General features: G+C 48.0%; 1 protein-coding gene across 1 annotated transcript in view; it reads right to left on the minus strand.

The window, feature by feature from the left end:
* Positions 1–24,991, minus strand: part of KPNA4 (karyopherin subunit alpha 4) — a 422,537-nt gene extending 397,546 nt beyond the window's left edge. Inside the window, exon 1 of the mRNA XM_069618469.1 lies at positions 24,599–24,991. Coding sequence (XP_069474570.1) covers positions 24,599–24,667 — 69 coding nt within the window. The 5' untranslated portion in view covers positions 24,668–24,991. The remainder of the gene's footprint in view (positions 1–24,598) is intronic.
* Positions 24,992–26,135: the final 1,144 nt, after the last annotated feature.

The raw sequence follows: 26,135 nt of genomic DNA on the forward strand, positions 1-26,135 counted from the left end.
CAATCAATATTCCAAAGATTGTAATTGTTCACAATGAATCACTGGTAGGCCAAACTTCTTGAGCAGCTCCTCCCACGGCTGCTGAATTCCCCTCCACACTCACTGGCAGCAAGACCAGTTTTGCCCCCTTTAATGTATAGTTAAGGGCCTCAGATAATCTAGAGGGTAGTTCCGCGGACACCTTAATAATGAGAGAACTTCAGTTGTTTGCGGAGTTCTGTCAGAATAGCCCGGTTGAAACGTCCCAACATTGCGGCTCATTCCCCCCCACCTGTTTGATCATCCCCTCCCTCACTTTATAGGTCATTCGTTGGATCGATCATGGGGACCTTGTCAACATTTTCAGATATAAAGATTGAGGGGAGGGGGTCTATAAATGGACCATCGATGCCATATGTTTGGGGATTGAGTTCCAGCTTTCAGCAAAAAACCTGTTGAATCTTCAACAAATAATGACTGCGATGCGTCATCCTCATTTAATTCTGCAGAGCAGTCCTGCGCGCACCGTAAAAGTTCCTCCTCCCTTGCACAAGGCAGAGGAAGAGACGGCACACGCCGGGCTTGCTCTTCTGGTAGTAACTGTAGTAAAGAAATCCGCTCCAGGCTCCTTTAGAATCTGAGGGATTTTGTTTTTCCCTCATGATCCCTCTATCCAGATTTACCTTGGCTATACCAGCACAGATCAGCCCCTTTATTACTCACCCCCTCCTTACTATACTGATTTGTAAGATAAGTTTTCTTTCCCCCAAAATTACAGGCTCCAGCTATCCTCAACAGCCAAACAGCCAAACAGCCAAACAGCCAAACAGCCAAACAGCCAAACAGCCAAACAGCCAAACAGCCAAACAGCCAAACAGCCAAACAGCCAAACAGCCAAACAGCCAAACAGCCAAACAGCCAAACAGCCAAACAGCCAAACAGCCAAACAGCCAAACAGCCAAACAGCCAAACACTTCGGTGTACTTCTGGTGCGCGCACACTGGTAACATGGAATCCCGGGAATAGGGGCATGCCTGGATGTCGTCAGAAAGGTAGGGCGTATTTCAACATCCCAAGTCCATGGCGAGTTTCACCACAATGCGCCCTTCACCTTGCGCATGGAGCGTGTTATCAGCTTTCTCAGCGTTACTTGAAGCGTCGAGCAGAGACCCGCCAACAGCGTAACAGTCAAGTACTTTGGTGTACTTCTGGTCTACTAAGCTTATGCTGATTCTGGAAAAGTATATTTGATTGTTACATATATTGCCCTTTTTAAAGAATGCTTACTTAAAAACTGATAAATAAAATGTATAACTGAAACCTTGAGTGTAAGTTAGCTACTTTAATCTGCAAATTTCATTGCTACAGCTCTAAGCTCACATTTATCCCTCTTGACCTCTTGAGATGAGCCTGGCAGCTCAGTAGCACCATCAACTTGTGTAGTACTGTCCACCAGGGCCGATTTTTTCTTTTTTTTTTAACTAGGTTTATTTTAAACCAAGGCAGGACAAATTATAATCAACATTGAGTAAAGATTACACTTTTGATAGTTCCACCAGGGCCGATTTTTAAGTCATGTTGGGGGTGTGGCCTGAAGCTCCGACGATTCAGATGCTCCTTTAAGAGCCTGCCACGACGGGCCCACTGCAGCGCTAATATCTGATGCTTTGACGGCGAGACAGACCCCCAAATTCCACCTGGGGGTGTCCGAACCCCTGCTTCCCACAACGGCTTTAACCCCGGAGCTGTGCGAGTCCCGAAAGCCAGCCCCCGGAGCCCCGAAAGCAGCAGCCCTTCAGCTGCCTGCATCCAAAATGGCGGCCGGAGCTTGAGAGCCTGGCATGTGGGGGATGCATACCTCGCCGAAGGTCTGACCAGCGTTGGGGCAGACCGGACCACACAGCTACGGACCTGGCCTGGGGGGGCTCCCCCCACATGCGGGCTTAACAGCGCTGCACCCTCCTGAGGCCCTCCGGTCCCGACGTGGTACCCGCATTCGTTCCGGTGCCTGCCAGCGGCCCCACCCCCCGCTCCGAGTGGGCTCCTGGGTGCGTGTGCTGGTACAGGCGTGTGACAGCGCTCATGGGGAGGAATCCCTCTGTCCTCGGTGCCCCCCGGATGCCTGGAGGCTCGTTCTGAGCTGCGTGCAGTGCAGATATCGGAGACGGGCACTGTGCCTTTACAGCAGGCTACACGCCTGAATAACTGGACCTCCCGAATCGGCCAACCCGGATCTCTCAGGAGGGACCCCTCAGTGTGGCAGGTGTGCCCCCTAATACCACCACGGAACCCCCTCTGCTGCAAAATAGAGGGGGTTGCAACTGGCTCCGCTGCTAGCAAAGAGAATTTACTCTGCGGGGGCGGGGGGGCTACTCCGTCAGGAACCGTACCCTCCCCATCAAGCACCAGGCTTGGCTGGCCCTGCCTGGACACCCCCGCTGGGAGCTAAGACCCATCAGAAGCGGCCCTGCCCCTCTTTTGGTAGCTCTTCCCCTCCTGGGGCACCCCGGCCCACCCTGCCTCCCCGCTGTCTCTACGTAACGGTGGGGCCCTCAGCGCACGGACTCCCTCGCCCCGGCATGGATTGGCCGTGGGGGGTAGGGGGGAGAGGGGGGGGTGTGCAACATCCTCCACGCACAAAGCGAAGCTAGCAAGATCAAGGGGCCCATAGCCTCCTTCCCAGATCAAGTCTCGGACGGCCTTTCCCGGTCACCCAAGCTGAACATCGAGGGTCATTGGTAGCCCCCCCAGCTCTTCTTACTCTGCGGCCCATTCCTCCTGGGGCGCCCCGGCCCACTTTGCTCCCTCTCTCATCGTTACAGCATAACAGGGATCTGCGTTCCAAGACAGGGGGCTGCAATCCACGGAACCGGTGAGACTGCCAAAAACCAGCGGCAGATCCACGCTGCCCACCTCAACACCCTCCACCCACGCTTAGGAGGGTCCTCGAGTCCACCTAGGGAACCACATCTGTAATGACGACGAAGCAATCGAAGGCGGGCAAGAACTCAGACATCATAGCAATTTTCTCGACAACGTACAAAGGGAAGAAGCCCGACCCCCTGAAAGCCACCCCACCAAAAGCTCAAGAAGACCGGGGCTCCCTAGCTACTAAAGGGGACATACTGGCCTTCCTGGCCATCATTAAATCCAAAATCGGATCCTGCATGACGGAGCTTACCACAAAGCTAGAACATATGGATCAAAAGGTGAACGAGATGGAGCAAAGGCTGGGGGAGATCGACGACCGCCCTCAGGACCAGGCAGTCGCGCTAGTGGAAATTCAAAGCTCTATACGATCCCTACAGGACAAGTACAAAATCTTTGAGTTCGAGCAAGAGGATTTGGAAAACAGAGCCCGGCGTAACAACCTCCAAATCCGTGGGGTTCCATGCTCTGTGCCAGACAAAGACCTAGATAAATACGTGGGGGACTTCTTCCAAGCTCTGCTTCCACACCTAGATAAACCACAACTCCTTCTGGACCGCACCCACAGATTGCGCCCCGTCTTGGGCGCACTCGGACCTCCCCCCAGATGTGATAAGGGCACACTTCTTTACCACAAAGGAGGCAATCTCAGCCATCAGCTGTACCCAAGACGAACTTTTTTCAGGGGTCACCTCTTCAAATATACCAAGACCTCTCTCTACTCACCCTCCAGAAGAGGAGGGCCCTCCGACCTCTAGCGCCCTTCTTGCAGGAGCAGCAGATTCGGTACAGATGGCTGTTCCCAACCGCTCTACAATTCTCATACAACGGCACGCTACGCAGAATCCGCCACCTTGAAGACGCCAGCAAGATCATGCGACCCTCCGCACCTGCGAAGGACACTTCAAGATCGGAGGAGTCGGTGGACCGGGAATCAGAGGCTCTTCCAAAGCCTAGACGTTCCTCATGGTCCAAAGTCCCACAAAACAGCAGGAGAAAATAGAGCGCAAATAGAGTCCCTGCTGGTGGGTTTGCCCCCCTCCCCCGGGCTGTCCTTCAAACACCGTTGCGGAGATGTCTCGCCGTCCTTGACACAGCTGCAGATGATCACGTTCGACGCAGCGTGCCCCGCCCACGGCCAATGCCCACTTCCAAGGTACATTCCATCTCCCGAGTCCTTGGAACTCCTTAACTTTTGCATTTCCACAATTGGCCCTGTTGGCCAAGGGGATGGCCACATTTACAAAATTGGCCCCTCCTCCAACTAAAGTTACACCCCCCCCGTTGGGGGCACGTGTTAAAACCCCAAAAGCAAGGTGATTTAGGGCTAACATTCCTCTGGGAAGCTGGCTAATCAACACCTCCCCGGCCCTAATACCTCCAAACATAACAGCAGGGGCGAGGCAAGCACAGGGACACCAGAGCCTAAAGTTCCTTACGCTGAATGTTAATGGGTTGAAATCTTCCGCTAAGCGGAAATCGATCCTGAAAAAGCTCCAGGACGAGGAAGCAGCAGTAGCTCTGATACAGGAGACCCATTTACTTCCCGAAGATTGGGGACGGCTCCGCTCTAGGTGGTTCCCACTACAATTCTTTGCTTCAGGGAACTCCAAGAAAAGCGGCACAGCAATTCTTTTCAGAAAGGGCCTGAACCGTCAAATCCTGTAGACCAAATCATGCCCAGAAGGCCTATTCATGGCTGTCAAGGGTCAATTGCTGGGAGATTGATAGTCCTTTGTCTCAATATACGCCCCCAACACCGGACAATCTGCCTTCTACGACGCGGTGGGTGCCACCATCTCACTTTATAGAAGGCAAAACTATAAAATCGGGGGAGACTTTAACAGAGTGCCTGTCCCCACGAGGGACAGATCACACCCCCTACCCCCAGAGAATTCACTCAAGCACTTAGCCTCCTACGCCTGCTTAGAACACAAAGTGGTAGACTCATAGCGGATCCTCAACCCCTCTGAAAAAGATACTCCTTCTACTCCTATGTCCATCGGACCTTCGAGGATAGACCTCCTCCTGACAGTCTGCTCAGGTGCTCACCCACACCATAGAGGTAGCCATCGGCCCCCAGATTCTGTCAGAACCCGCCCTAGTAACCATGGAAATACGAGCACACATTCCAAAGCCCAATTCCACCCCCATCCCCTCCGCCCCTCCCCAGATGGGCACTATATGACCCAACGCTAAACAAAATTCCGCTCAGGGACACGATCGCAAAAGCGATAGGAGAACCCGGTGGAAGATACCTCCCCCGCGAATACCTGGGACGCCTTAAAGGGGGTGATCAGGGGTGAACTAATCTCACAAGGGGTGGCCTTTCATCGCAACAGACGCGAGGTCTGCCTAGCTTTGGAGGAGGAACTCAAACAATGGAAGCCAGGGCGTTGGCCGCCTTAATCTGCGCCGCCGCCAACGTGATGACTCGTCGTCCCATCGCATCAAGCTTCTTTCCCTCGCCGTCCGGTAGTGAAGTTGATGCAGATACCCCACCAGCCTTCTTCCTGGCCGCTGCCGAGACGACTGAATCCGGGGTCAGCTGTGCTCTAAGGCATAGATGGGCCGCGTCGGGGACCCGGTACTTCTTTTCTTATCGGTCCCTTTTTGCTGGCATCGTGGACGGGTTCTTGAGGGAGAGCCCCTCGTCCCAGACGTCATCCAGTAGAGGTACCGCGAGGACCGTCTTCCTCTTGGTCTCTCGATGTTGGTAAAGGAACCCCTCCCTTTCTTCGGGGCAGAGCTGGAAAAGCTCGGATGCCCTGAGATCATTGCATGGAAGAATCCAATCTCATCGGGCGGGGAAGCCCGGGGACGGGGGGTGGGCGGGTGGAGACGACGGGAGGTCCACCCTGCCATCGCGGCCCTCGTCGTCCATGCCCGTGTCATCCCCGCGGACGGTGAGGAGGTTGAGCAGGTCTCGAGGGCTGGAAGGGTGCAGGAGGATGTGTTCTTCTCCTCTTGGGTGGTGGACTTCCCCGACTGCCCTGCCCCTGGCTCCTCCGTCGGGCCTGGCTCCGGCTCATCCGTTGGGGTAAAGGCAATCTAGTCCTTATTTCAGAGCATAAGGATTGAATTGCCATCAAAATAGCCGCCGAGTTGTCCTGCGGCACTGGCTGCGACGGGCGCGACGGTTGGTCTGGGGGCCCGTCGGCGCCGCCGTCACTTCCATCGTCCCCCCTCGTCGGGATGCCTCTCGACGGGCTGGTCCTCCTCCATGCCCGCGTCATGGCTCTCAAGGGCTTCGACAAGTCCCTCCTCAGAGGTTGTGTCTGAATCCACGACGGCCACTGCCCCCCCTCTTTCTCCGCCGGGGGCTTCGTGGGGGTTCTTTCGATGGGCTTGAAAGATGCCTCCCTCCGAGGTGGCAGGGAGACTCTGGTCCCCGAGGCCACTACCAGAGGTGTAACTTCCGCAGGCTGCGCCAGGGTTGCTGCGACCTCCTCGATAGAGGCCTTGGCTGGGTGAATCAAGGCCTTATTCACCGACTGCGTGCTTGTGGCCTTCACCTTGGGGGAGGGCTCCCCGCCTCGCTCCCCCTCAGCCCAAATCTTTAAGATCGACCAGGGCCTCTCCAGAAGTTTGGCCGGGTTCTCGGATTTCCTCTTACCCAAGCCAGAGTGTTGGCACGTGGTCGATGGCACCGGGGAGGATGCGCCCTGCCTGGCAGCCGAGGAGCCCGACCGTTTGGCGCTCCCAGTGCCCACGGACTCTTGTTGCTTAGCTTTCTGTTGGATCCCCCGTCGCTGGGGTGCCCTCACAGGACCTAGAAGACCGCTCAGATTTCTTTTTCTTCTCACCAGACGGGCTCTTTCCCTCCAGCCAGTGGCGAGACGAAGATGGTGGTCCCTCATGGTCCGCTCCGACATGTTCCCGCAAAACGCACAGTCCTCCTCCATGTGCGTTTTGTCCGTGAAGACAGTAGAGGCATAAGGAATGCTCGTCTTCCTTGAACACGTTCTGCAGCTGGCATCCAGTGCAGGCCCTGAACAGCTTCCCGGGCTTCGAGCTCCCTTTCTCCTGGGCCATGTCCGGGGTAGGCCTCAAACTTCTGGAATCCTCCAAAAGCGTTGTTCGATGAAATCGTCACCCTTGAGGGGCGTAGAAACTTCCGAAACGGGTCCCCGTTGATCGGATGTAAAGATGGTGGAGCTTGAGGCTCAATTTAACTGAAAAATGAGAAATTCTCTTTGAAAAAGTGCGAAAACGCAGCAAAAGCTCGAGAGCTACAGCACGAGGACTCCAACACTTGAACGTGTGGTAAAAATCTGAGGATGGCTGCCGGAGGCGGGGCAGTTGTTGGCTGTGGGCAGTATGACCCAGAGATCAGTGATTGGTTACTACTAGGACAGACAGATCAGAAACAAAACGGATACTGATTTTTTTCTGTGCCGAGGATTCCCAGCCTGACGACTGGGAATATTCACGACCATGGATATTCATAATCCATGCCAGACCCCATGCTGGAGAATGTGGGCTATTCGTCTGCTCCTGCAGGAGATTCGGCGCTGGGACCTGATAATGGCCAAAGCCAAACAATTCGACTACTCCAAGAACAAGGCTAACAAGCTGCTGGTAGCCAAACCAGCCAAAGCAAAACGTTCCAGTACCATCATTGGCCTCCAAGACTCACAGGGGATAATACAATATGGGGAACCCGCAATACTATGTGTGGCAGCAGAACATCTGTCCCAGGTAATGGCGGCACCCTCCCGGAACCGGAGCAAACAAAGGGAATACCTACGGAAGGCGGCCCTCCACCTGCACGACTCACCTAGAGAAAGCCTGGAGGCCGCAATTACAGGTGAGGAGGCTGATGAAGCTATTAAGTCCCTCAAACCCCAGGTCCCCCCGATTGCTTCTCCATGAAATTTTACAAAATCTGAACTTCCCCTCGGTAGCACTCTTCAAATCCTTCAGAAAAAAGGGAACGGTCACCCCTTCATTGCAAGAATCCACCACAATCCTACCTAAGCCAGGGAAAGACCCGAGAGACCCGGCCTCTTATAGGCCAATAGCCCTCCTAAATATCGACGCCAATCTATATTACAAAATCCTGGCTAACCGTCTGCCCCGCATTCTAACTGAGCTAATCCACACAGACCACATGTTTTATCTTGAATAGATCTGCAGGCAATAACGTGCGCAGAACCTTGAACCTGGTTGACCGAGCCACGCGCAACTCCCAAGGGCTGGTGCTGATGGCCGTTGACGCCACCAAAGCCTTTGACAAGGTGGACTGGTCCTTCATGCACCTTACGCTGGAGGCCTTTGGATTTGGCCCAACATTCCAGACAATGGTCCTGGCCAACTACAAAGCACCAAAAACCCTCCTCAGAATTAATGGTTCCTTCTCTACCACAATCTCCCTGACCTGCAGGACCAGACAAGGCTGCCCCCTATCCCCATTGCTGTGCGCGCTCATTATGGAGCCATTTGCCCAAAGGATCAGACCGAACACCCATATCAGGGGCCCCTCACTCCATTCGGTTACAGCACCAAAAAAAAAAAAAAAAAAAAAAAAAAAAACAAACTCGCCCTATACGCAGACGATGTGCTGCCCACGACCTTGGAACCTTGCACCTCAATAAAACATGCCCTAGCTGCAATAGCTAGCTATGGCAAGGTCACTGGCTTCACCATTAACATCTCCAAATCGGTGGCCCTGGGCATAGGTCTCTCCCCGGAGGAGCGGGAGGCCCTGATCCCAATGTGCCCGATTACATGGAAAAGAAAGCCCATCCCCCACCTAGGGGTCCAGATTCTGGCAAACCCGAGGGATACATTTCAAACCAACTTCCCCAAGCTCTTCAAAGAATTCGAGGCGGACTTGAAACGCTGGGCATCCCAGGATATCTCCCTAATGGGTCGTATAACGGCCTGCAAAATGAACCTCTTACCAAGATTCCTCTATGCCTGTTCATCCCTCCCGGTAGCAATCCCAACATCTGACCTAAATGATCTGCAGAAGAAGATGCTCCGGTTCATCTGGAAAGGCAAAAAAGCCAGAACTCTTCGAAAGACACCAACAGGGGACGCAAGACTTGGGGGAGGGCGGGGGGCCCCCGACCTGCAGGCCTATAGGGCAGCAGCACAACTAGCTCACGTCCGCGCCTGGCAAATAGCCTCGGACCGCCTAAGATGGATGGAACTTGAGCAGGCACGGCTCCCGCTCCCCCTCAGATTTCTTCCGCACATTCCACCAGCCCTTAGAGAACACAGGGAGGGTCTTCTGCTGGCAACCAAACATACCCTGGCCTCCTGGAACTGGGCATTAAAACGTAAGGGGTTCCTGAGGGGACTGGGCCCCCTATCTCCAATTTTCCACAACCCAACTTTCTCAACGGGACGCACCCGTGAAACTTTCAGAACTGGATCCAGGGAGGCCTCGAAACCTTGGACCAACTATATGAGGACGCCCTCCCCTGCACATTTGAGCAATGTAAGGAGCGGTTCCAACTTCACATACTTTCAGCTACGCCATTGGTGCTCACATCCGCAGACCCCCCAAGCAGCTACGTGCCCCCTCACAGCCCTTGAACTAACCCTCAAGGACCTCCCATCCCAAGGCGGAGTATCTACTCTATACAGACGTTTTTCAGAGGACTTCCTGACCGCAAGGACCCGGGCTATGGCTCAGTGGGAGGTGGACTTGGAAGGCCCATTCGATGACCAAGTCTGGGTGGACATCTGGCCACACACTCACCAGCATCTACCTGCGTCACCAATAGAGAATGCGCGTATAATATTCTACTGCGCTGGTACTACACCCCGCTCAGGCTCAAATCACATGAACCATTCCCTTTGCCCCCTTTGTTGGAGGGGATGTGGCCGACCGGGCTCCTTCCACATGTGGTGGGCATGCCCGAAGGCCCAACAGTTTTGGAAACAATGCCTGGCGGTCATCGAACAAAATCACCCGGACCCCACTCCCTCTCGACCCTGGACACGTTCTCCTGGGGACCCCAATCCCAGGGACATACCTGCGCTCAGGAAACAAAGCTAAACTATTATCCCAATGCCTCCTGGCAGGGGAAAATAGTGACCGCCCGCTTCTGGAAGGCCCCGGAGGGCACCTCGATGATCCAATGGTGGGGAAAACTATGGGATATCCTGATTGCTGAAAAGGTTAACAGCGGCAAAAGCCGGAATCCTCCACCGCGTTCAGAACATTTGGGCCCCGTGCTAGAATATGACCAGAGATTCCCCGCTCTGACCTTTAAGCCCACTAACGCCCGGTGAGTCCTGGGGGACAACAACGCCACCCGAAAGGAAAAACACAAAACAAGGTGGACAGTCCAAAGCACAATCGTTTGGGAAACTCACTGGTACTGTGGGCAGGGGGTACTCGGAGGGGGGACATTGAGGGGGGAGAAAGAAGTGTCATGCTATGTGTTGCATTTGCTGTAAACTGGTTACCATGCCTTGGTTTAAAATAAACATATTAAAAAAAATAAAGTCATGTTCACATGGACCACGCCTGCATTGCCAGATTCAGAAGCAGGTGCCTTTTCCCTGCCATGACTCCAAACATCCCTGTGCTGAACCAACCAGAGAATCTTCACCCCAGACAACAGGTAAGCGCGCTAGTTCGAGCTCGCCTAAACTGGGAAGCTCCAGGAATTACACAGATTTAATTTGTGCAGACGTGTTCCTTTATGGCCCACTAGTTAAAACGCACATATCTTGGTCACTAGATGGTTAGACAGAGAGTTATCAACTGAAACTTGTTTTTCCAAAGTGCCTTCCATTTGCAGAAAAGCCTCTGGTTTAAAGAGAAAGCAGGTTTTATGGAAAACCTAAAATGGTAGGTCATCCCCTTCGTAAACGCAAGTAATCATAGGCCGTAATCTAGTGGAAGCTGAGGAGTATTACAGTAGTTTTTGAAACTTGAAAAGGGACGTCGACAGGGCATGCCAGTAATACTATCCCTAGTGCGACGTCCACATGGTCCTTCACGCATAGAGGTACCTCAGATTGTTTTGTTTCCGACAGGAGGTAGCATGAAGTGTAGAGCGAGTACAGGTGTATTAAAGCAGATTTGTATTAGATAAAGCTCAGATAAAACATCCATGCACCTTCTTTCCAAGAGGAGGAAGGGTGGGCACATGTGAATCTAAGCAGTTACAAGCATCAGAAATACGATTACGGTGATTAATGCATCCCTTTTGAGGCTTGTGGAATCTGCTTAGATCACATGCTGCGCATAGATTAGCGAACAGTGTTAGGAGAAGGTGGTGGGTTGTGAGAAGATCCAGCTGCAAATATGGGTTTTAGAACTGCTTGTCCCACCTGTGTATCTGCTTTGGAAGAAGTGTCAATGCAGAAGTGCTGAGTGAAAGTGTTTACTGAGCTCCATGTAGCTGCTTTGTAAATGGTGTCTAGTGGGACATTTGCGATAAAGGCCAAAGTACCTCCTGTACCCTTTGTGGAGTGAGCTCTTGGGAGTGAAAGACAGTGCCTTGCTTGATAAAGAGTAACAGAGCTGAATGCATCCCACTATCCATCTGGAGATGGCATTTTTGGAAATGCTGTCTCCTTCTCTGCCTGGTGCTTAGGAGACAAACAGGTGGTCTGTTTTTCTGAGCAGTCTGGTCTTGTTTACATAGTAAAGGACAGCCCTCCTTACATTTAGTGTATGGAGTTTCTTCTCAGCTGAGTTTGTTGGGTTCTGAAAGAAGGCCGGTAGCTCAATGGATTGGTTTACGTGAAATTTGGAAATTTAGGTGAAAACCTAGGGTGTTTTCGTAAAAAACAATTTGTCCTTGTCGATGACAAAGAATCACCAACTCTTCTTATGGATTTGATAGCCACTAAGAATGCAGTTTTAGAGGTAAGGTGTTTCAGACTTCACTTATGCATAGGCTCAAAGGGAGGTCCACCATGAGCTTTGCGAGTACTACATTCAGATGCCAGCCTGGCGGCGGTTTTGAAATTGGAGGGTGGAGTCTCTTCACTCTTTCCATGAATGCTTTAATGACGGGAACTTTCCACCACAATACTTTACTCTGAGATGGAGTTCAATACTAACCCAGAGTCCAACAAGTGGATAATGTGGGATGGAGTACATTCTACAATATTTATTTCTTTAGACTGGCACCAAATTACAAATCTCTTCCACTTGTCGAAATAACAGTGTCTGGTGTTTGGTTTACGTGCCTGCTTCAGGATATCCATACACCCCTCTGGTAGATTTAGATGTCCAAACTATGACCTCAGGAGCCATGCTGCCAAGTTCAATAAGTGAAGATTAGGGTGTACTGTTCTTCCTGTGTTGGGTCAGCAAATTGGTCCCGCCATGGGAGTTTGATGGGATCGCAAATCGCCAGTTTGCACAGATGTGGATACCATGGTTGTCTCGCCCACATGGGAGCAACTAGGATGAGCGGTATCCGTTACCTGTGAATCTTGTACAGCGGAGGAGTTGGGAGGGGGGTCAGGAGGGTGTAAGCAAATTTCCCTTACCAGCTCATCCAAAGGGCATTCCCCTTGGAGTCTGGGCATTGCTCGTTTTCTTTTGTAGCGAACAAGTCTAGCGTGGGCTAACCCCACTTTGAGAAGATGTGGGTCTAGTCGCCATTCGTGTTTCTCTGGTAGGGGGATCTCTGCTCAGCGAGTCTGCTAGGGTGTTGGGAAGATAGGGACATTCCCTGTTTGAGTGTCCATTTCCATATTTTCTGTGCAAGCTTGGACAGATTTGGAGAATGTGTGCTCCCCCTGCTTGTTGATGTAGAACATTGCAGTGGTGCTGTCGGTTAGGATCTGTAACAACTGATTTGTCAACTGTGCTTCGAATGCTTGCAGAGTTTTGAATACCGCCAGAGGTTCTGGCAGGTTGATGTGGTTCTGTGCCATGATGCGAGTCCACAGACCGTGTGCTGTGAGATGAAGGTGATGTGCCCCCCCCACCCGTAGAGTGATACGTCTGACTACCGCTTGCACCATCGGATCGCGGAAGGTTTTTCCCCCCCCTTCAACAGATTCTCCTTTGTCCACCAGCAAAGGTCTTGTACTAGTGTTGGCGAAACGACCACTAGACCATCCTACTGACGGCTTGCCCGGGACCACTGTTCTGCCAACCACTCCTGCATGGGGCGCAGATGTGCATGTGGGACCAGGTAACTGCAAGATGCCATCATGCAAACGCATAGCTTTGCGTACGCTTATCTGGTGACCGGCTTGACACAGAGGTATTTGCACTAGCATGTTTCGACACTTTCCTTTAATGGAAACACTAACCCTTCTTCCAGGTTTATGAAAGCTCCTATGAACTTTGTTGGTACAATGCTTGATTTTTTCTTGTTTATCGAGAAGCCCAATTGGAAGAGGTTATTTTGCCTGCAAATTTAGGGAGACTCCCCTGTAATCAGCCAGTCATCCAGGTAGGGGTACAGTGGAATTGCCTCCCTGCGCAGGTGCGCTGCCAAAACCCCAGTACCTTGGTGAATACCCTTGGAGCAGATGCTATACCAAAGTGTAGGACCTTGAATTCGTAGTGCTGGTATGCTAGCTTGAAACGCAAGAATCTTCTGTACGCTTGGAACATTGAAATATGAAAATGGGCGTCTTTCATATCCAACGTTGCCATGTAGTCCCCCCCCCCTGTTTTAGCATTGGGGTTACTTCTTGTGGCGTAGTCATGCAGAATTTTTGTGGCTTGACATTGGTGTTTGCAGGGAGTAGGTCTAATACTGGGCGCATTGTTATATCGTTTTTTGGCACAAGGAAGTATGTTGAATAGATACCCTCGTTTACCTGGTTCGCTGGGTTGATTTTGATGGAGTCCTTGAGCAGCAGCGTTGTGACCTCTTCTAGAAGGATGCGTTCCTCCTTTATGGTTTGAGGGTCGCTGAAGTCACTCCATGCAATAGCCGCCCACTACAGTTGATAGCACCCACTTGTCCGAGGCGATTCCCTCCCATGCTTGGATGAAGTGTGTTATACGCCCTGCTGGAGAGGCATGGGAGGGGACCTGAAGCGGGTGGTCATTGTTTAGGTTGTGTTGCTCCACCTCTGGAAGTGGAGGACCTCCCCAGTACACAAGATCTACACTGGCCCCTTTGGAAATCTGTGAGGCTTTCCTCAATTGTTTCTCCAGGACGAGCCTTCATTTTGGCCATAAACAGAACCCTTTCGCAAGTTGTGTCCTCGAAAGCAACAAAAATTGCTTCCACCTCTTTGGCCTGGTGGCTTATTAGTTACCTGGCCTAATGATTTAAGAGTGTCATACTCTTCTTTGGCAGATTTTAATGCATCCTCAACGGCTTTCCCGAACAGGACATTGGGTTCTATCGGCAGGCTGGAATGTTGCCTGCATCTCAAGTTTAAATCCTGACTGGCAAAGCCATGCATGGCGTTGAAAGATTGCCCCTTCAGCAATGATCCTGCCTGCGTTATCGCCGGCATCCAAGCTGTTTCAGATGCAGCTGGACACCACCTTGCCTTCCGCTACTGCGAGGGACAGCTGAGATTTCAGGGGTTCTGGGGCTAAGGCCATTAATGTTGCCATGGCATTCCACTTATGGCAGTTGTAGCTTGCCAATTAAGTGGTATCGTTTGCAATCCTTGTCTGAAAGGCCGCTGAGGTGGCCACTTTCCTTATCAGGGGGTGCTTTAGAAGAAGCTAGCAGCGTTCCTGCCCTTTTTGTATAGGGGTCACTACTAGCTGATCTGGTTTCAGTTGACCTCTTATGTGAAGTGGGTCTGAGGGCGCAGAGCAAGCATACGTGGGTTCACAGCACGCGTATGACTTGGGGTTTCTAGTGAGGGCTGAATTCTCCTTTGTATTGATTGGAGGCGGGGTATAAATTGGGTAATTTATCCCTGAATATGTCCGCAACAAAACTTTTATCAAATTGCGTTTCCTGGGTCTGGGTTTGGAAATGCTCTGCTGCTTTAATGAGTGGGCTAGAAGCCAAGGGATGAATCACTATCGAACAAACAACTATAGGGGCACCACTGCATGAGGTATGCTGGTCTCTCCTAAATTTTGCAGGCTCGTAGCAGGACCACATTAGAATACTGGGACAAATCAGCGCGTAAATATAAAAAAGGAGTACATATCCCTCACCCAGGACAGGGCTATGGGGAAATAGAGAATTCCCCCTGGGCTGGAGAAGGGTAGATTTGAACACTGGAAAGAGGGAGGCTTTCAAGTGTTAGGCCAGCTATTTAAAGACAATCCTCTCACATTTGAGGACAAGCCTACGCGGTAGGTGAAGGGGAGAGGTTTGAATATATACAACTACGCCACTGGGCTGTCCAACCGAGGGTAGCAGCATCAGGGGAAAGTTGAGACAACCATATTTGCGGACTTGTTTAGTGGGGATCCACCCAAATCAAGATACCAACATTATACAAGATACTCAATAAAACGATTTAAACCTACACACACATATGACTGGCTGGGAGACGGATATAGGTAGGCACTTGGATGATCTCACATGGTTCAACATATGGACATGGGCCAAGACATCTCATGCGGTCCATCTTAGAGAAAACAGTTTTAAACTAATGTTCTGATGTACTCCTGAACGCATACACAAAATTACCCCAACAATCGCCCCTAATTGTTGGAGATGCAACGCGTCTCAGGGCTCCTTTTTCTACATGTGGTGGGAATGTCCTCAGGTGCAAATGTTTTGGCAGGAGGTAATTGTACAGATTAACGATATTTTGAACTGGAAATTGATCCATTGGTTTTACTTTTAGGGAATGAAGAGCACTATAAACTAGCAGCCAAGAACTCAAAAGGTACGTTACTCCTCTCTAATAGCAGCACATTTTAATCAAAGCGCAACAGTGGAAATCACAAGATGTACTAAACATTAAGGAATAGTGGGCCAAGGTTTGGTATGTGGCGGCAATGTCTAAAATTGAGGCAGCAATGCGGGGAACATGGCAAAGTATCTGGCAGACTGGGCCCCACTTATTACATTTGTGAATACCTTTGACAACCCTGCAGTCTAACAAACCCCACGAGATGTCTTCCTTTTCTCTACTGTAGTGAGTATCTTTATGAGCCTGGTCCACATCTTAACCAGGGACTAGAAACAAACTATTTATTCCTCTCCATTGAAGGGCTATCAGAGCATGGAATACACACAGAATGTACTATTTTGGCTACATGGTATTGTTTTGTGTTTTTTTTCCTTGCGTTCCTTTCTCTTTTTTTCTCCCTTGGACCCTCTACAAGATAAGGGATTGGAGATTGGTAATGATTGTCAAATGGTTTAGGTAGCAGAAAACAGTCTTTTGCGACACAGTACAAGACTACTCCGAAATGAGAAATGTTTACCACTTGTAGCAAAGGTTTGTTGAAATGTTGATCAGTGGAACTGCAATGATGAAACTGTTGCTGCAAATAACTTAAAAACAAAAAAATGAGTACGACTCAGGAATACATCTTACAGTACAGACAACTTAGTAATGAAGAGAATTACCAAAACCCCAGAAGCTCTCGTGGGGAGTCTCAAAAGGCAAAACACTAGAGGCCAGAAAGAGCGAGAAAGCTTGGCAGAAGCCATTTAAGATCCATTCAACAGTCCAGACCTTTTTTTATGCAAAGGACGGGGTCAGGAGCCCAGCTTGAAAATGACAAGCAGCAGGCATCATTGGTTGTAAATCTTTCATCCTACGAGCAGTCTGAAATATAACACCATGTTTTAAAAAAAATGTTTGGGCTTTGTCTCCGCTCCCGCTTATGTTCCTTCACTTTCAGAACCAAATTCAGACAACTCAGGGACAAGTCCATTTAAAAGATTGATTTACTTCCAACTACTAAGAAGAGGATTAAAAAAAAGCAGATCTTCGAATTCCTTCTACCTTTGAGGTACTCTCAGTAGCCAGAAGCCCTGAATCTCTAGTGAAGGCCACACCCTACGAAGAATCTTCTTTTATTTGACCTCTAACAAATGGAGAGTGATTACTAACTTGCAAGATAACTAAGAACTATCCATCAGGCGGAAAAAGGGGAGCAAGTGTCTTAGAAGACTGCACTAAATACATAGGTCTCAAACAGCCTAGTGACAGACTAAGTTATCTCCGCATCTCCAACGATACAACCATGGAGATCTTGAATGAGATCAGAAATAGAGTACAGTCAGAAATCGATGAGGGTAGACTCCAAAAATGTGCAGCTTTTCTTGCACAAAAACCATAACGCATAGCTGTATTTTATACAGTCCCCAAAATCCACAAGAACGCCATCAATCCCCCTGGGGGAGACCCATTGTTTCAGCGTCCGTATTAGAACCCCTTTCACGCTTTGCAGATTTATTCCTCATTCAACATATTTCACAAATGATATACATCAAAGACACCACCCATGTCATCAATTCAATAGAGGGCTTAGAATTTGATGAACAGTCCCATCCAATTGCTTGTGACATAAAATCACTGTATACATCTATACCACAAAATGAAGAAGTGGTACTTGCAGAAAGACAGAGACAAGGGCCTTTATTACTTGGTGCATTGAGGTATATCATTGACAGAAGACTTTCAGATTAATAAGTTATACAAACAAGTAAAGGGAAGAGCTATTGGCTCCACTGTAGCCCCTAGCTTAGCCAACCTTTACATGGAAGAATTTGAACGGTCAGACATCTACCACAACTTAAATGATTTGTTCATAGCATGTAAAGGTAAACAAACTACAGCACTAGTTTGAGTTTCAATTCACTGATTACTGCATTGAAATGTATCAATAAGTCCAAGATCAGTTACCTTCTTAGATAACATTTACACAGAAGGACAAACACTAAAGCTAGCCCCTCACGTAAAGTCCACTGCAAGGAATTCCCTACTCGACTACTAGAGTTACCCATCCACATATTGAACAAGCTTTGATCCTAGCTAAAACATTGACAACATAATTATTACCATAAAACGTTGGTACGTCAGAGCATCAAACAAGCTTCCAATAACAAAACGGAAGCCATTTGAGCATGTTCACAACGGTAGGGAGGATGAAGATCGCCTAGTCAATACATACAACATGTCCTATGAAACTAAGAATTATCCTTGAACATTGCAACATTTTAGAAAAGGGTCCTTCTAAATTAAACATGCCAATTGTTTACAGTTAACCACAGCAAACAACTAAAATATCAATTGGTCCATTAGGTACTTCAATAACTGAAAGAAATCTGCACCTCACCCAATTGTGGGGTTTACCACCACTCACCGGCCATGATCCTTGCAGCAATTGTTCCATGTGTTCGCAGACAAAACAGAGCACCATGTTTGATTTGTGTCTTCAAGTTCCTTGGTAACCAAAACATCTTACAAATTGTAACGCCAACAAGACGTATGTGAGGCATAAATTAGTTTAAAAAAATGAATTAGCAGATTTTGCTAATTAAAATGTTTTTGATTAGCAAATGAACTAATATGATTAGCAATTTTGTACCAATATTGAATGTCACCAGAATTAGTTATACCCCAAGATATAGAATTAGCAAGAATACATAGTGAGAGTAGTGAGTGTGCATGTTGAGAGGGCTAAGGTGTGAGCTAGGATGCAAGAGTGAGAACAAGAACCATGGCTGTGGTGCATAACACATTGACCAAGGCAAGCAAATAAATCCTGGCCTGGCCTCTTGTAGTGCAGCCCCTCAAGGTGCTAATTAACTCATAAGTTGCTGCCACGCATTTAGTGCAAAATCCCCTATGCCTGCAACCCAACCTGCCACCTCTCCCACCTGGTCCCAGTGATACTCCCAACTAGCAAAGCTTCTCGCTAAGGAAGGTGTGGCCTTGAGGGGGCCTGGATATCTACCCTGTGCTGCAGCTCGCCCCGATACCAGGCATCAAGAAGGCTGCAATGAGGTTGTTAGATGTGTGTGTAGTGCATCAAACTTGAAGCCACAATGGTGGTGCTTCAACAGGTGACCAGAAGGTATAACGTGCAAGACTGCTACCACAAAAGAAAGGAGATACATATCTGTAGGCACTGAGTAAATCTCCTGAAACAGTCACCAAGCCTGAACAGGATTATGGCATACACCACATGGCCTGGTTGAAAGTCAGATGGGACGAGATCCTTTGAAATTGTGTTTGTGGTAGGTCTGTCTCTTTTGACCTTCTTGCAGCGACCATGTGCCAGCCACAAAACAAAGCATTTTTCATTATCACAAACGGTGCAGGAGCAGTGGAAGGTAGCAGGGTGATGATGGGCTCATTCTTTTAATCAAATCTAAGATGTTTCAAATATTAATTCTGAAGTCGCTATTTTGAAGCACCTGCCGTAATAACGCATCCTGCTGCTCGTAGAAGAGGCCTTCTACGAGCAGAAGGCTGCGTTATTACGGCGGGTGCTGGGCGTAAGTGTCTGATGATAATATTTCTCCCACCTGTTTGGGTGGGAGAAATATTATTCTCGACCACTTGTTCACACCCAGCAACCGCCATAATAACGCAGCCTGCTGCTCGTAGAAGGCCTTTCGAAGTGGCGAGAATAATATTTCTCCCACCCGAATAGGGGGGGGGGGGAATATCACCAGACACTTACACCCAGCACCCAAACAAAGGCCCGGCTCCCCCACTCAAACCTCCCCTACTGACTCCCTCGGCCTCCTTACTTCAAGAAAGTTAAGCCAGAGTGTGAGAGGGGGGCTGAGATCCTCCTCTCTCAACATTGACGCAGTTTACAGGCTGGGCTGCCATAACATTGATACAATGTTTTTAGCGCAGCCCGGGTGCTTCTGCCTCGCCTGTTGTGCAGAGGCAGAACTTTAAAAAGGCACCATCTTTTCTTTTTTTGCTGTGGAAATTCATATCGCAGTTGGTGCAACATGATTGTTAAAGTAAACAGCAAAACATTATTATATCGCAAATTGCAATGCGATACCGCTTATTTTATGCTTTGAGTACTGATAGTTTTGTGACAAGTCATTTTTCTTTTCTGATCTCCCCATCTACTACGTTCACACAATCCAAGGAGGCTACAATTACCTGCTATAGATAACTACATATACGGGACTCAAAAGATGCGCGAGGTGGGAGTATTTACTCCCTATTTTTAAACTTTGAGTGTAAAGGATATTTTAAGAGTGTAAAAATTACTTTTCTCCTTTTCAAGAGTAAAATGTATACGACATCCAGCCAACGTGTGCAAAAACTATCGAAATCTTTACTATGCGGCAGCTTTCTGCATTATGACACAATACACCTTTCCTTATTTCTCAAAGATCTGGCCATTTGATCTCTTCTGTGTATATTTAAATGTTTAAAACACAAAAACCTAGCCAATTACATAGTAAAGCAAGCATGAATTATAGTGTGTGTTTTGAGGTTTCATAGCAGAATTGTCTTAATGTTTAATGAAAGCCCTCATTTCCTGGAGCTTTTACTACCTACTGGTATGCTAATGTTATGATACAACAGTGCAGAGAGGCAAGGACTCCATGCTAAATTCTGTATCTAATCTCGTGGTCATTATATAGCACTTTTGGCAAAGCGCTGTACATAGAAGATATTTATTGCAATTATCACTGAACCAAAGTCGGTACTCCTTTATCAACCTTGAAAGAATGAAAGGCTGAGTTGGCCTTGCCAGGATTCAAACCTGCAACCTACAGATCACATGCATATCGCATCAATGAGTGCTCAACCAGCTGAGCTATTTTATTGGCTAACATCATTCAGAGGTCAGTTAACTTAGTATCGACTTAGGTATAATAATCACAGCCCCTTCACGTTGGGCGAACCATGTATGAAGCGACACATGAAGTTAAATACCCATCTGGATTATCACAGGGACAGGAATTGCCGCTTTTCTATTTCAATTACAAATGTAACTTTCATTTGTTTGTTTTGGAAAAGCGCTTGCACTTCCTGCAGTCATGTTTTTGATGCTTTAATTGTAGTCTAGAAGATTTGAAAGGCTAGAAAACCAACCACTGGTGTAATGAAAATCACTCACCCTTGAGCAAAGACCTCCAGAACATGTATAGTAATGTACCCCATTGATTGCAAAGTTGAATGGAAACAAACTAGATAGTGCGTAAAATGAGGACTATGCACTATTTTCTTTTCTTAATTTGTTTAATTTATGAAGCGCACAAAGCAGCACTCTGGCATTGTGGCGCTGTTATAAGCAAGGCTTAGTTACAGGAGACATGCCTGTAGTTTGGGCTTACATGTTTAAATTTTAAGTGTAAACAACAATCTGCATCAGCATGATTTTGCACACGGCGCAGGAACTCTGAAAATACAATTGGGCAATACTGGTTTGCTTTCATTGGAAAAAAAAAAAGAATGCATTAATGTGTTGCTAAATATCAATTCTCAATTGCAACTTAGTTTTCCATCCTATTAATTTTACAATCCTAAAATGCTAGGAAAATAAATATGTACAGTGCTTCTGTTTGCTCCATGAGCAGCAACACAGCCGAAGCTGAATGGAAATAAACTATAGCTTTTATCACACTGTGCAGTTTCTTTTTTTGGAAGGCTTCCAAGAAATAGGTTCTGTTCCAGGTGCTTTTATCCATGGCTTGCAATTACATCCATGTAGATAATCAAAAGAAGCCTTCTGGTTTCCGTCAAGTAACCTGACCTTTGCACTACCCTCTGCTCTAAACTTGTTTGTAAATGTACACAGGAAAATAATAAAGCTGTCGTATTTACAAGATTTCCATGCGTAAAAAGGCCTTGCACGCACCTTCTGCTGGCCTGGTGCTCCGTGTATGCAGATAACGGAGGAGGCAAGAGACCATGCCACTAGCAACTTTTGTTTACTGCTCGAGTCTTTGCATACTTTGATAGCCTACTGACCTCTTCAGCATCAAGGTTACCGCTTTTCCAATTTTAGGGCTTCCGTTTGACCACTCTGTTCCCTTTCTTTAAAAAAAAAAATGTCCATTTATTTCATTACGCCTGCTCAAAATAGCAGGATGTGGTATAACGTTTACTTCTGTTGCAATATCTACATACGCAGTCCCTTAGCGCAGTTCCTGATCCAACTAGCTAATATCTGTTTTGAAGTTAATAAAATCATCCAACTTCTATAATGACAATTCGGGAATTTAGGTATTTGGGAAGTGGGCCATACGACCAAACTTCCTTTCTGCAAATGATAGAAAAGTTTTAACTTTTTGGCTCGCCCCGTGTACAAATAGAGCCTCCTTTCCAGTTTTGTCTTAGCCATGTCTGGATTAGTAATCAAGCCAGCCTCAGTAACGCACGATTTAGCCAACAATCCTTTTACAGGACTTCCTCCACTCAGCTAAGATCTCCTCTCTAGCTAGTATGAGCGAGTTTTTCAAAAATGTGGAACACTGATGGAGAATCACCCAATAGCCACTTCATATATAGTGCTAACGATTTACAGCATACCATGGATCCCAAAGACAGCAAGCCAAGTTCATGATGTATTACCTTGATTGGAGTTGACACAACAAGGACATCCTCCCAGAACAGGCCATATGGAATATGGGAGGAGGATTCAGATCTGTATGTCAATATAGCCACCACTTAATTTGTAAAACTGCAGTAGTGGCAGTACAGGAAAACGGCAGAATTTCCTGAAAAGTATTCCGGCTTGGCTGGCCACGTCTTTGGCTTTCATTCCAAGAGCTCTCTCTGAGCATCAGCCAAGTTTGTGTTGATGAAATGGACAAGTCACACGAAGGGCCCCTTCCAACTCGATCGAAGGATAAGGATTTTAGTGCATTAATTGCCAAACCGTTATTCTAGGCATACTCATCCAGTTTGTCCAGCAGGACCAAATAGTATGCAAACAGCATCCAGCTAACCATACTTTCTAGTCGAGGGTGGAACATCTTGCATGTTTCAGGGCATCTCGTCTACCACATCCGATATGAAGAGATCAAGCAATGCAGGTGCAAAAGGGCAGCCCTGTTTTAAACCCTTAAATGTGAATACCTAGCCTGAAAGGGCTCCTGCAGAGTTTAATCTTTCTCGCAAGGATGTTCATATATATATGTATAGATAGATAGCCTTGAATTTCTTTAGGGCAGTGCCACTTGGACATTTTGCCCATAATATGAGTCAGTCACTGTTGAACCCTTGTGCCAGGTCCACAAAAGCCAAGTATATTTCTCACTTCTTTAGCAGTACTTTGCCCGAGTATGTTAAGGAAGAAAATGTTGACGCTTGTCCCCAGTCACTTGACAAACACTGTCCAGAAGATGTCACTGTGTTTTGCTACCACAATCCAGTCCATCAAGAATCGAAGGACCACGGGCGCAAAGATTTTCCCCTGCTACATCCAAAAAAGGCAATAGGGCGGTAACTTTTGGGGTCCTCCATACAGACCTTTTTGAATATCGGTACTATGGTGGATGCCCCCCAAAAGGAGCTTTTTTGTTACCAACAACTTACCTTTATATAGTGCCCACTCAGCACAGTCTTGGCAGTCACAATTATTCAATTGCTTAATCGAGGTAGTTCTGAAACTACGTAATGAAGGAGGTGAGATATTAAACATAGGACCCCTTCCTCCATTGAGAAACGCAATAAAAACAAATCCGATGACAACGGACAGAAAACCTTTCTCCCAGTGCTTCAGATCGTTCAATCGGTAAACAAGCGGGACAGAACACAAAACCAACGCCTATCTTAAAGTCGAAGTCTCGGTATAAGTAACGTGGGCTGATGAAGAGCAAGTACCAGTGCATTGGAAAAAAGATCGTTCAAACATTTTAAGACAATGGGTGTGGCAGCGGACAATGAGAATAGAATGCAAAAATATAAACGCTCAAAGCAAAAACTCGCAAAGAAACACCATTTGAATAACTAAGTGTACAGTGTTTTAATATCTCCAACTCTGTTAGGTCTTCGTTAACGAATATGGTTCGCGCGTTTAAGAAACAATGCATCATGACTATTACAGATGGCATTGGGGTGAAGTGTCACTTTGCACAGGGTAGTGTCTAGCGAAGTCACGTGCCACGACGGGCGTGTCTGGGTATTGCTGCCCCAAACTGAGCAGACGCTTCTCTTCGCCCCCGGCCAGGGGCGATACAAGGGACTTGGGGCGGATAGAGTGGTATCTACACAGTAAACACAGAGCTAAAGCACATCGATCAGTATCCCACACAAACTACTACCGCCCTCCTCCAAGTTGAAACACTCACCATCAATCTTCTCTACCAGTGCCCTGCCAAACAGCCTTTAACAATTAACATACAGGGCAAACTCTCACCCCACACCTTAATTGCCCCTTTCCTCGTGGTTATCAGCCTTCTTTACCCCCTCACCCCCAAATACTTAAATCTGCTAAACAGAGGTCTGTTGACCACCCATTTTACATTACACCCTGTAAAATACCCTGCCACCCTCTTCTAGCATCCTGCCCCAAATCATTGACAATTCCCAACAATCCAACAGCCAGTGCCATTTCCGCAAATCTACAAAACACTACTTCTCTACCCATCCACTGCCGCCAACAAAACTAACCCGTGCTAATAGTCAATCGCCCGACTCTTAACCTCCTTCTTATTAACCCCCTCCTATTCAACGATACACACCCATTCCCCAAACCACTTAATTTTGCTGCCGCCGCACCCAACTCCACCCTCACAGGCCCGAGAGGCCCAAGTAGGCCTTTGACAGAATCCGCACACATGTTTACAGCCCAGAACACGATCAGAAGGCTACGAGCGGGGAACAGAAGGGCGTCATTTCCCCCCCACCTCACTACCGGGTAGTTCAATACCTCTAGGTCGCGGCCTTTGTTCTTGAAATTCTTGAGCCGCTGGTTGTCCAGTTTCTCGTTATCTGCCATGGTGCGCTGGTGACTCCGGGTAAAGCTGCGTAAGCTGATGGATGTCAAGGTCGGGAAGGCCGACGGGCTTCAGGCCAGGGATCTCTGCAGCGCGCGGCGGGCGTTGGATTTACTGTTCTCCCTGGTTGCCTGGGCGGAATGCCGGCACAGAAGGGGGAAGCCTCACTCTGTGGGGGGGCGGAGGGGGCCGGCTGTAGACCACGCCCATTACAATCTGACTGTGGGGCGTGATTGGCTGGTGCTTGGAATAGATTTCCGCAAGATGCCGGTGCGCGAGGCACTGACGCACTCACGTACGAGCCACTCACTGTCTGAGGCCAACGTAGGGAGCCCCTGTCCAGGGACATAGAAGATAGACTAAACCGGGTGTATCATCAGCAGTGTAGCTGTTTGCGCCAGGGCGTTCACAAATGACGTCCACGTTAGAATAGTGTCGTTTTATATGTAAGTAAGTAACGAAAACCACTCAAACAAATTGCCTCCATGGTGGTTACTGGTGCCGCAGGTAACGACGTTTTATGTTGACGGAGGATTACCATGGAACAGAAAGTTTGTTGTTTGTTCCTGCTCCCGTATCTGACCAACCCAAGAAAAGGGGAATGGGCTATCTATCTTCAGCTAGCTGCAAGTATAAAATTCAATAAATATTCAACAAGGGTCTATCCCTAAATTGGAACTAGACGAACATTTAGATCTCATGAGACTACTAAAGAAAATGCAGCCAAAAGAAAGGAGTTTCCGTGTACTTTGCCTAACTTTAAGGAGCTTGAATATCAAATTCAGAAGCAAATAAAAAATAGGCAAAAAAGTGAAGGCTGACACCAAAAGAACGTAGGATACATAGTTGCCAACATGACCCATTTCAATCTGTAGGTGCTTATGCGCTCCAATCTTTTTCATTTTTTTTATTTGATTTAATCTAAAAGATTTTTTACAAAAGAAGGAAAAAGTACATTGTTTGTACTTGTCCAAACCACGCTATTTGCCTACTCCAGTCTTCTCATAATGCTAAAAATGAGAGAAGGAGAAGGGATCACAGGCTGACTGTTAGCCGAAGCGGTTGTAAGAGTGTCTTGTTCAAGTATTCTAGAATCTTGAAGGCCGCTAGTTGCCATGAGATTCTGTCTCCTGCTATCAATTTAGCCAAACACGCGTCTGGATCACTGAGTTCGAACTTTGAAAATAAACCCTTCAGGTGCACAGTTCTTATTTGGCGTGTGCTAGGGCATGATAAGAGTAGATGTCGAATTGATTCTATTTCTGGTGACCCCTTGCAAAAGCGACAGTCCTTGGACAAAGACTCTCCTCTGATTGCCAAGATTTCGTTAGTTGGTAGAAGATTCAACCTTGCTTTCATTAACAAATCGCGCGCCAGCCTACATTGGAATTTTTTGACGTAAGGTTGCAGTTCGTTATACTTCCTGTTGTTCAACGGCAGATGACGTGTCAATTTGTTTTGGGCTGCTGC

Source organism: Ambystoma mexicanum, chromosome 10 (genome assembly GCF_040938575.1).
Source record: "Ambystoma mexicanum isolate Mex_15411 chromosome 10, UKY_AmexF1_1, whole genome shotgun sequence".
NCBI lineage: Eukaryota > Metazoa > Chordata > Amphibia > Caudata > Ambystomatidae > Ambystoma > Ambystoma mexicanum.